General features: G+C 37.7%; 1 protein-coding gene across 1 annotated transcript in view; it reads right to left on the bottom strand.

The window, feature by feature from the left end:
• The window catches only part of LOC115455540 (LIM/homeobox protein Awh), a 58,933-nt gene extending 56,986 nt beyond the window's left edge, over positions 1-1,947 (bottom strand). Inside the window, exon 1 of the mRNA XM_030184166.2 lies at positions 1,781-1,947. Within this exon, the coding sequence (XP_030040026.1) occupies positions 1,781-1,786 (6 nt within the window). The 5' untranslated portion in view covers positions 1,787-1,947. The remainder of the gene's footprint in view (positions 1-1,780) is intronic.
• Between the last annotated feature and the right edge of the window lie 11,158 nt (positions 1,948-13,105).

Here is a 13,105-nt window from a genome sequence, read left to right as displayed (position 1 = left end):
TATAGAATACATTTTAAAAATGGTACCTGCGCCGATATCGGTCTCGTATACAAGCCACTGAAGCCGAATATGTTTTTATTAACAAAGAAAATATAATTGTAACAGTGTTTTTCGCGCTACCAGAGTAAAGAAGGAAAAGAGTTTCAAAAACCAAAAATCGGCAGATAATTGCCATTTGGATTTGCAAAATTAGTTTTATTAATATAATATTAACGTATTATAATTTTGAATAAAACGACATTTGCACATATGTCATATTAATTCAACATCCCCAGCTGCCAAGTATGTTTGCTTTATCAATTTCATAAACAAACATTATGGAGGTTATCATTTTTTTTCAAATGCGCGAGTAGTTCTAATTTAAAACTATAAGATTAATTATTAAAGTAACCCACATTTATACTTTTAATAGAAAAAATGCTAAGCGATAAAAAAAATTACAGTAGGAGATCATATAAGGACCTCGTGAACCCGTGCACCAGAATGATATCAGATTACTTGCCACATTTTTAAGGAAAATAGGTTATCTATTGCTTTTTGAATTAAATAATATAATATTATTTTATATTTTACTTTATCGGAAAAAATCGATTTGCATGCCTCATTAATTTATTTGCAATTTGTATTGAATTTCAAATCAACCTATTTTTTTGGGTAATTTTCATTCTATCGTTCCTTTAACTTTTTATTTTTCTTGACTTTTTGTATTTGCCTTTATAATTCTTTCAACTGTTTCCAATACCGTATGGTTATTTAATATTTTATATACAACTAAATTTTAATATGCCAGTTTGTCCGTTAACATTAACCATCGTACATGAATAACTTTTAATTAATTACTGTTTTATCATTTTCTTTCTTATTTATTTATTTATTCAATTAGGACACAAAACAGATTACAATCAAAAACTATAAAAGATTATAAAATATACAAACAAGATGTTGATTTTGAAAAACGGTTATCACTCATTAAGTCAAACAATGATTAAAATGTTTATTGATAAAAGCCTCAGTACACATTGCACGATAGGTTGTAGCAGTAATCGGCGGCTCCGTGTATGGGCCTAGCTCGCGGCATCACCGCAGTCGACATTAGATCCCACACCGTCGAGAACACCCTTCACAATAAACTAAATTATGAAGTAATATAGTTTTATTAACATCGCAATCAAGTTGTAACAATTCGGAGAACAGAGGTGAAACAAACTCGCTTAATTAGTGTAATTTATGACCAATGTTAATGGAGATAAAAGGAAAAACGAGAGAATTTCTCGCGATGTTCACGGCGCGCGCGTATCGGGGCCGCCTGACGCAATACAAACGTTTTTAGCAAAAATAGTTAAAACGCTAAAGAAAGGAGGAAAACGGCGCGTGGCGGTGCGTGACGCGAGACGCGCTCCTATACTGATATTCTGAAATAACGTTATTTTGAAAAATATTGCCAAACATCTTTTTTAGGTACATCGTTTTATTATAAATATGTAGGTACAAGTTCTGTTGTTTAATTTCATGAAGCAACTAATGCAAGCGGGGCCATTTCATAGACAGTTCCGATAATCATATTGGAGTTGTATTTTAGAGTATTAGAGCATGGTATAAATTTTAAGAATGTTATAATGTAAAATATGAGTACATCACGGTTTTAAAAACTTAGTAAATATTTAAAAAACAAGGCAAAAGGTTATGGAAATTCCTAATGTTATTAACTTTTTAATGCGTAAAATCTCTATGCCGGCTTCTGCCAACTTCTCGATTACAATGTAATGAACTCAGTACTCACCTTCATCTCTACCTTTACGCCCAACACTTTGAAGTTTCAGCAGTTCACAAAACAAAACAAATGCAACATGAGCGCGAGCGCGCGCATCAACTGCGGCCCATGCCCGCACCGCGCACCGACACCCGATACTCCTGCGAGCGGCGCGACCTCACCGCGCGGGGTACTCCTTGCGACTAACGTTCTCCGAGCTGCGAGGCGGCGCCGAGGGGCCTGCCCGCTGATGCACCTCGCGCCCATTGGCCTATGCCGAAGCCGAGGCGGGGCTCACTCCTCGCCCGCTATGTAATGCCGATGTACTACACATCTACAGTACCATGTCACAGGACCCCCCCCCCCTTCTCCCCCTGCCCGCCGCGCACAATCCCTGTTGCTCCCCCTCTACGAGACCTACGCCGCGCCGACCTGATTTTTGCAGGACGTATCCATACACCATCACGAACTGTCGATTAAAACTTGACTTATCGACTATCAAATATCCACGTTAAGTACATAATATTTTAATTAATAAAATAAGAACGTAATTTCATGGTTCAGGTTTTTATAGTGAATCAAATCTTCGCTTCTGATTGGCTCATAATATTTTGACAGCGTTGGAGTTCAGTGACTGTCTCGTCGAGTTAGTTACAACATATAATAACCACTATTTAATTATGTTAAGTCGTCTCCGTTTGATAGACGTTAGATTGCAAATTGCATTAAGCATGGGATTTACTTAAATTTCTCACCTGTTGTTAACTCAATTATTTAAATAAAAACTAAAATACTTTTGAACTAAGAGAATAATATGCCAGAACTTTAAATCAATTACGGGGCCGTCTCATAGGCGCCGAAGAAGTCCACTGCGGATTTTGGCCGTATGCCGGTGTGTGTATATAGTGTTATTGATTCAGCTCCATGCTCGGTCGGACGATACTCTACTCCCAAGCATCGACATCGACAGTGGTTCGTAAGACCGGTGAAACCAACAGAACCGCTCCAGTTATCCTTCAGTGACGGTGGCAATAATGCGTATTTCCTCGCGATATAAATTAAATTATAATACTTCATATCGAAGTTTGTTAAACGCTTTATTGTTATAATGTGCCAAGGACAATGAAATCTTTAGAAGTTAAACGCAGTCCAAACTAGATTTAATTTTGATGTACAATACTATTGAATAATATTACATTGTAATTCAAAATATTTATTTTAACGTAGAATCGAACTGCGATTCTCCATCTCTCACATGTCCTTACTTGCATTGTTTGGGTGTCGTCAATGAGTTATGAAGCGGAATATATTATAACAAAGACAGTTTCCTAGTCGACAATAATTACAAAACGTAAACTTGATGTTGAGCGAAGCAAAATACAAAATACCATCGAATAAAAAATGCCGAAAGTACCGAAACACCTCGAAGTAAATACCGTAGAGATTAAGTAAGAGATGATGTATCTTCCGGCAGTCGCTTATATTTTTTTTTATCTATTGGTAAGCGTCTAAGGAAAATTTTACCGTCTTCAGCGTAGGTTTGTTAGACACTTAAGCTCATAGTTATATTTGTATTAAAGTTACCAATGTTTTGTATTTTTTTAAATTTACTTACTTCCGATATTTTTCCCGTGAGAGTGACGTTACAGCCGACAGCAGCTTGGTACGCCATGTGACAGATTTAAAGAGTTTTCGCACACGCCGAGGAATCGAGCGGGTTGCAACGATAAATAACACACGCTTGGCGTGGCGTGGGCTGGCCCGCGGTTAGTGCAAGACGATTTATACTCGTATACACGTGTCATATCACTCGCACACACATATAAACATACGCTTATGCCTTTTGAAGCGGTAGACAGGGATGCAATGAGTTCCCACTTCGCTAATATGCGATGTGACTGACGGTAAGCTTTCGCCACATCGGGCACGAATTCCAATCACGCGACTTAGGATTTCTAATCGGAATTTTTCACAAATTTTAGAAGCACCTGGAATAGGATCCGAGACCCTCGCCCTTCAATAGAATCATACAGGCCCAGCAACACTGAATTGAGGATATGAGGAAAAAGACGAGAAATATAAATTGTTAGTAGCAGATGGCATTTTGCACAAGACAAGGACACAATCCTCGACTGTCGGGCGGTAATGATCTCTAGTCATCGACATTCTATTGGGTCGCACTCACTTACCATCAGATGAAGTGGAGTTATTTTTCCGTGAAAGAAAGAAAAATAAAAGAAAAAAAAATCCAAAAACTGACTGAGCATTGCAGATTTTTAAAAAATAGATGAGTTAAGCTGGAGCTAGCAACAATTTCATTAATCGTGCAAAACGAAACAAGACAGCGTTTAAGTATCTTTTGTGCTACAATGTACGTATGTAGAGGTGCCATCCACCTGCAGTCACAACTAACTACAGCGATTCTACCACATGATCCATTTATTAAAATAAATAAATGATTTATTTATTTGTTGATAATATTTCAGTTTATACAAAGCAATTAACTGAACACAAATCCTGCGTGTCGCGAACACATTAGAATGTAAATTATGTAAATTCTAATCATAATTTTGCCTACAATGGCAACATGATAATAACTATTACATGTACCCATTTCATGAAATATATATGGCAACTTCGTCCTTCGAAAATGGTTCCTACTAATTATAATTGGAAAATTTTATAATACGTGCATATACTGTCAATATGCTACTCACAATAATACAATATAAGTAATTTTTAAGCTTACAGTGTCGGCACGTTCTTGCGACACGTCATTACGCCGCCCATCTTCCGTCGCATGATACCGCTCACATTTCATACAAAAGCTCATTTCATTCATTTGAAAATTGAAGGACCGGAACATGATTGTTTGTTTGATTTTTGTGTTATTTTGAGGGCACTCTCAAAATTTGTTTATTTTAATTAACATATTCTCTGATTGACTGTTTATTTAATAAAATATTTTGCTTCATCCACTTCACATTCAATTAGATTACTTTATTTAAGCGTTCCATTTTATCTTGTATTATAATTTTCGCATTTTATTACGAATTGAAGGACAAATTTCTCATTCTTCTCATATCTGTAAAGCTCTAACGGTAAAACACGTCATAAGATGTGGTACAAAAGAAATTACGGGCTTACTGGCATGTCACACGAGAGGGTAATGAGGGATGAGGCGACGCAATCAGGACACTTGTGCGCCCTCCGCCAAGAGGGTAATGACGGCCATGGCTCGAACACAGTCGTCGCTCGCTAATCCCTTGAAAGTTGCTCTTGTGGGCCCAGACTGCGCGATTTCCGTAGTGTGTCGCCGGATAAGCCTCAAATTATTTGTAGTATCTCTAATAAGAAGTAGACTTCCAACAAGACACCACGTATCTTTGTTGAAGCAATGGACTTTATAAATTACTGTTATTAAGGTACTAGACACTAGTATAGATAATTTTTTTTTATTATACAAACTTGGCGCATTGTGGCGAGTCATTTTTCGGGATCTGCAGGTGTATGTCCAGTAAGACAGATCGGTATGATCCAGTCACCACCGGAGTGACAACTTCTTTCATTGCTACATTATGTTTGTATAGTGCTGTTTCGTTATTTACTAACAAGAATTCTGTTCCAAATTCCACTAGGTTCGTGGTAAGCATATTAAAATCTTCTGAGAATCGTTATTAGTCAATTTTAATCAGTGTTCAACTAATTAATATTTATAATTTTCTTCCGTAATTGAATAATTTGGAGTCAAAGCAACCGTCACAAGCACTATCCGTAGCCAAGAAAATACCTCATTTCTTTGTACAGCATACCTATCTCATATTATTGCTTTTTATCATAAATATCATTGCCCAAATGAATTTTCTTTCTATTTTATGAAACATGAATGTCGTAATTTCGTTACCTATATAAAATTATGTAAACTTGTTATGTAAATAACTTGCGTTTACCGGAAATATTAAGTAGCTTGAAATATCAATAGACGCTTCCTGACCACCAGCTAACAGGAAATGTTCATATAAACGGACACAAGTACTTACTAGTACAACTGCATGGCTGCTACTTCATGATTCTCGTTCAGGCAGTACCATTACTCCGGTCGAACAATTATATTTATGCAATCGCAGCTTATAGCAGCTGAGAATACCTCGTATAGCTTTAACGGCGTAGCGTCAATTCGTTGCACCTAGAACAATAGGCCGCGACTGGGTTCAAAGGCCGTGGCGACTTTTTTTTACCTGACTATACATTTGTTAGTCTGGCAAGTGCTGGCTTACAAACATACCGGAATTTTGGGTGAGCGTTTTAAGCGCTCGCAACCCTTTTCGTGACAACTGATTTTGTGATTGGCAAAAATTTTGCCCACAACGTTACACTGTCAAAAGTGTCAAAAGTCTAAGCTATTGGATGTATTTTCATTAATAAACTCAGTTTGTAAATCCTGTTATAGTTTTAGACGCAAAAGAATGGACATCAGAGATGGTACATGTTGAGAGGCGTCGCCGGCGGTGGCGGCGCGCTGGCGTCGGGGGCGGAGGCGAGGCGGGGCGGGAGGGCACCAATTACTCGCTTTTCAGCCCAGCCGATATCCGAGAGCCGCTTCCGGCGGCTCCGCGGACTTTTAATTTGAGCCTTCAAAAGGCTTTTTTGCGAATATTTAGATGCGAGCGGAAACGCCGCGCGTTCTCCGGAAAGATCGATTCATTCCATTAACGAGAAAGCAAATCGCGAATTTGCAATTGTAATTTGTAGGGGGAGTTTCATCCCTCATCGGAGGTGGAGGTTTGCGGTGAACTCATTGCCACAGAAGTTTTCGGGGAAATCGACCGAATAGAAAATTGCACGTTTTAAGTTCGAACGGTCTTGTATACAGAATTAACCACGCCACAGTCCCCCCAATCACCATGGTTCTTATAGACGACTTGACAATCCCTATACAATTACAATTACAATTTAGATTTATTCTCTTGCAACAAATATATCTTATAACCATTCTATATTAAATAATTTCAGTACAACTCTACAACAATTAGGTACTACCAAATTGAAGGACTTGTTTATCATTTGGTATTGTAAGTGTTCAAGGGCGATGGTGATCATGTACCACCAGAGGACGAGGTCGTTCGCCAGCCATGTATAAATCTATACCAATAAGAAAGTCTTATAAAACTGAAGTCTTCAAAAAAAGTGAACAGATTTCCATGTCTAATGTTATTGGTATTTTTGTCAAAACTCGAGCAACGTATTTATATTTATATATATATATATATATATATATATATATATATATATATATATATATATATATATATATATATATATTATATATATTTTACGTATAAAATAATAATAGGTAAGTTAATAAATAGTGCCAATTATATTACACGTAAACCGAGTCGCTGGTATACTTAGTAATAACCACAATAAAGAAAATAACAACATAATGCTAACATGACTGCATTTTGACAATACCAATTACAAGAACACTATATCAGAACAGTATCTATTTTAACAAAATTAAAGCATACATGGTTGAGTGGAGTACAAAGCGGCTTCCACACAATGGCGTACACCTGCGAGATGCGATCTGCTGCATGCAAACCGCGCAATTAGAGCAGGTGACTCACCACTCCACTCGTCACTCGCCACTCGACTCGCGCTAGTCACTGTCACGCCGCTCTAATCTTCACATAATTCTCCATGTATAGGTACAGACATCATACATCCATTGCACAAGGTAGTCGTTAATGTTAGTGATAACTAAGTACCTGTTATACTTGACCATTTAGACTCAAATTATAGATTGAAATTTGGTATGGAGATTGTTTGAGCCCTTGGATACGACATAAGCTACGTTTTACCTTGGGAAAACAGTAAAACTTTTATCCCTGAAAACTTATATACTGCCGTCGGTCAAACTTATATCTCATATTTTATAATCCGGTTTGGTGTCAATATTGTATTGGCCACTAATATTATACATATGCGTGGCGCTATCAGTTTTGACACTAGTACTCGACGCAAACCCAATCTTTGAGGCGATACTCCCAGCAGTGAGTGAGTCGGCGGCGGCAGCCCAAGCTTTTCTGTCAGCAGAACCGAACTACTAACATAACTTGATTATCGCGCACTCGCTCGCCCGTAAATATTTGTGTGCACGGAGGAGGGGGCGAGGGCTCGCGGCTCCCCGGGGAGGAGTCGAATTAACAATCAGCGGCCGGTTGTCCGAGCCCATTGACGCGGCGACGCGCGGCGCATCGCTGAGTAGACGCCGCGCCGCGCCGCCTAGCGCCGCTCCCGTCTAATTTGTTACTTTCTGTTTACTCAGAAATACGGGAATAACAATGAAACAATCTGATTTCCCTTGATCTGCGACGCCCCTGGATGTGTCTGTTTGTTAGCAACTGTACTGCTTGTGAGGTTCGCTACGCGTTGTTTGCTTTTCCTGAGGTAGGGGACTACATACGCCTGATGATTACATTCCACGTTTAACGACGATAAAGCTCATAATTACTCAAATTGCTGGAACACCTATGGATATAGTTCCTGTTAAGATTATATTGATAGGCAAAAATAAATTAGTTTTATTATACCGTAGTATTTCACTGCGACGAGTTGATAGCATACGTGTGGCACCTTACACTTTCAATACTACAGCACTGTCTAGTATATTATGAAATGAAATCATTAGTTGATGAAAACTATTTACCATGATAATATTTTTTTTTATTTCCGACACACTCTAAAAATCCCCGTGCCCTGTCCAACGTGCGGCGTGGAAGCATTAACGTCGTTTAAAAGCCCTAGCGGGGGGTCGGGCCACTCCATCGTCTCATTACGTCCCTGTACTCCACGCATCTGGAAATTGCTTATTGGACGTACTTTACGCACGGATTTACACGTTAAAAATTCTATAGAAATCTAATAAAATTCATCTCAATATGTTTATTCCAAACATTCCAGCCATACAATTAAAATTATAAAACATTAGGTAATTTGTGGCGTCAATGAAACTGTCATATTAACGGTCTCTAAGAGTTCGCTGCCGACGTTCAACGAAAGGAATAAAGACTGGGACACAGAGGTTAGGTTAGAAGAAAAATAAACGGTCACTATATATCGGTTTTCATTCAGTCACTGGCACTGTTAGTTGTTACTGGTATTGTAGGCATATGTGTCTATAATGAAGCTGTATCACTTTAAAAGTATCGAATTCTAGTTCAATCTGACTGCATACTCTTACCCTTAAACTCATTCCTCGTGTTTGAACACTAGACGCGAGACCGGCGACCCACTTACAGGTCCGCGTTACAACTGCATTTAACTGTTTGAATTACAGTGACAAGCTCTATTCAACCTTTTCTCGTGGATGTAAGGTAGAAATTCTGTGAGCCAGTCGTGTTTGCAATGTATGTGTGCCCGTCGCCGTCTGTTGATATTGTTCATTTGCCAACATTTGACGTGAGTTCGTTTGTCTATCGGATTTCTATATCTAATATTATTGAGTGTTAGTTGCTAGCTTTATAGAACAACTAAAAACAATTACTAAAATTTTAACTTGTAGAATTTCTTTAATATTACATCAATGGAGTATTGCTTGAATTTAATTGCACACATATTACGGTGCCTTGACATGTGCTACTCAGTGTCTAAAAAACTGATCTAAGTATATTCTTTAACGCTCCGCACAAACGCTCTCAATTTTCACGAGATACATCATGATAAGGAGGCAACGTATCAACATCGCATATGACGTCACCGCGTCGTCTGCTTATTCAAAACGCAAACTAAATTTCAATTTGGAAAGTTCGTGATGACGCGGCGGTTTCATGATAATACCGAAAGGAGCAGCTCCGCTCGCTGCAGTCGACATTTGGCGCGTCGTATTGCACCGTTTGATCAGCCCTTTGTGCGCCTAAGATCATTACCGCAACGAGATTAGGAATGCGCGCGCGCAGACCGATGCGATTACAACCCCCCACCCCTCGCCTCGCACTCTCGCTAAGTCTCAGCACCCCGTGACTGCAACCCCTATATTTTTATCGATAACTGGATTTCACGCGGACGATTGTGAGGTATTAAAATGTTGCTTTTGATTTTGTTGAGCTGGTCGACAGTGTAGTTAAACTGTTTTTAACTTTTAGTTATTAAGTTTTATCTGTAGTCTGGTATTGTACCCAATTTTATAGGATTCGTATAAGAAAGCATAATAATTGTATGGGTGTTGGAATGAAAGACTCTTTTTCTAGATATCGAGGCTAAAACAAGACGAATATGTTTGGAGTGCCGGCATAGGCAAACTATTTTCTCGACAGCCTGAGGCGACAGGTGTAAATGCATGCTACAATAAAACATAAAAGCTCAGTGCTCATGTACTTCCAGTCGTAAAGAACAACATAACACTAACTATTCAATTTAAAATCCGACTAAACATGCATTCATAACATTTTAGCAACCCCCTAAATTTGCACATCACCGTCCATTGGAAACCCAACTCAAAGTTCTAAACACAGAGTCAACATTAGAATGCATGCAGTGTGTTGCAAGTATCAGTAGCGTCCTAAGGGGCCTGTTAGCGCGGCGTTTAGTCTCCTCCGGGATCAATCGGCGGTGTTATTGTTTTTAATGCGATATCCCGCGGGAGCGAGCCGCGCCGACTACTGGCTCCACACTATTTGCACTTATTGATACGGGTAATATGAAGTTAGTTTCGTGACAGTCGTTATATAAATATTTAGTGTTGTGTTCATTGAAAAGATAATTATTTTATTACGAATGCTCCGACAATTATAATGGTCTTCAAATGGAGATGATGATAGTTGTTACATGTATACGTTTTATTTCGTATATAACAATAATAAGAATAAACTTTAATTTTCTGTCCATGATCAATGATATATTTCGTATTACGTAGTCAATAATATGTAATATGTATACTTAAGATTTGGCGACATTGTTTTTTTACGCATAGAATGATTTCACATAACCCAATCGGGTGCAGTATCGAGTGGTCCCGATATCGTTTTATTTTTACTCATTCATACGTCAATACAGAGGAAAGGCGCTAATAACAACAGTTATTATTTCCAGGCCAGCAGACCAACGAAATTAACAACAGAATGAACGGATGAACGAATGCTCCGCGTGAGAGCGAGTCGTGACACGCGCCGCTCGCTCCGCTCGCCACTAATCACTGCGGATGCTTCCGAATAATTGTCACGTTATTGGCGAATTGTTAAGTCCTTAATGCGTGACAATCGATTAATAGTCATCGGATAATAGCCCCCAAAGGGTCTCACCATTAAACATTTAAATGTTTTAATTATTAAATCTCAAGTTATTATGGAATAAATATTAAAACAATGATTAGTTAAATGTAAAACATTGATAATAAATTAATTAAGGGCTTATTATTATTATATATGAGTATATGTTATTCGTCGATATAATATAGAGGGACCAAACACAAAAGACAAGCTCCCAAATAAACAAAAGAGCGCATTGAACATTACCTGTTTTATACATTAACTGGCGGGTAACATTTACCAGAGCATTGTAAAGTAGGCCCTAACGCTATAGTAATTATTCCACAACATTTTAAATTTACGTGTGATCAAAATTCCTATTATACTTGTCTTAAGCTCTGCGTCTCGATTTAAATCTAGTCTTTTCTCAACTGGGAGTCTCTACTTTCTGCGATTTCTATAGAATTTTAGATGTGCAATGTGCATGTAGGATTGCCAATCGTAATATAATATATTATAGTATTGTACTATATTCTGGGTCTGTGTACTGTTGAAAAAATATATAGTACGCAAAAATACTATATTTTCAACACCTTAATCTAATAAACAAATCCTTCATTTTAAAAATATATGAATGCTCCTTATAATAACGAAATAAATCAGTAACAAATATATATGTAATTGTCTATTCTTTTTGCTTTTTCCATAAAATACTATAATTTTTTGAAGTGTACTTTTTTATACCTAGTTTTGCAAAAATACTTTATCTCACCGAAGAATTGTTGACGAGCCTCATATGTAGTACATGGACAGTAGCATTTAATGCTTAGAAAAAAATCATACAAATATCCAGCCGTCATGATCATAAGTATAAACACTTGAGAAGAGATCAACTATAGGAAACGGTCATTAAAACCCGTGCACACAGACCGATTCAGTTCGCGCGAACTAATCCGATACGAACGGTGTAGCCCGGTGCGGCGACGCAGCGGCGCTGCGGCGCGGTCTCTACTCTACTCGGAGTTTGTCAAAACGAGCACGTATTGATCATCCTCCGAGATTCTAGTCACGCACCCTGCCTCTGATACTGGAACAAACAACGGGAAAAACGCTACAGTTTCAGCGGGAGGTGGAGCAGCGGGCGCGGGGCGAGATTAGATTACCTGCCCCCGTGGGCTGCAAACACTTCGTTACTGCACAAGGAGAGTAACGAACTCGCGCCAGTAAAGGAGCTGGCACAACTACGGAACCGGCCGCACGGTGCTGACGCAGCAATTACGTTCCCCTACATCAAGAAACTTTCTCAGAAAGTAATCGGAAAAGTGCCAGAGGTTTAGAAAAACTCCGATTTATTTCTAGATACCTATAATATAGAGGATAAGTAAGTAAAAGACGTCTGTAATATTAAAAATATAATTATCATCAGACTGCAAACAAAATGTGGAAAATTTTATAAAATTACTTACTTTACTTTTTTATTTATATAGCGGAATTGCTTTTATCTTATTTTTTTACCTGCTTGTGCTTAGTTGCAATAAATTATTATAACGTACATACGGTTTTATAGTTGAAGCACATAAGATCAGTAAATAAAAAAACTTTTTAAGTTAATTATAAACTAGTAAGAATAATGTACAAATTAAAGGATCCAGTGTCATCGCTCCTTTACAATTCCGACATTAATTGACCTTTGAATTCGTTAACATAATTAGTTAATATTTTATCAAAAGTAAAACAAGCGTGAAGGGAATTTTGCAATTAAATTTTATTAAATAATATTATTTTCTTTTCGAAACAAAGTAACTTCAAGTAATTATAATTTGAAAATAGCATAATACATAAATAAATAATAAAGGTTAAATTAAATGTGAAGTCTCACACATTTGGGTCGCACTGAGTGTAATTTAGAATAGTACTTATCCCACTTATATTAATATCATCACGATTTTACTCCATAACGCATTATGCGGATTAGTAGACTACCCTTAAAATTCTTTTAGGCACCTTTACCGTTAAATAAAAACGATATGAATCAAACGTTAGTCGAGTGTGCCCAGGCATCGAATCGCTGCCATCTAGGTACCAAACTTATATTTCAATCTTCTACTAA

Source organism: Manduca sexta, chromosome 27, assembly GCF_014839805.1.
Source record: "Manduca sexta isolate Smith_Timp_Sample1 chromosome 27, JHU_Msex_v1.0, whole genome shotgun sequence".
Classification (NCBI taxonomy): domain Eukaryota; kingdom Metazoa; phylum Arthropoda; class Insecta; order Lepidoptera; family Sphingidae; genus Manduca; species Manduca sexta.
The sequence above is the reverse complement of the archived record's forward strand: the minus strand, read 5'-3'. Positions and strand labels throughout refer to the sequence as shown.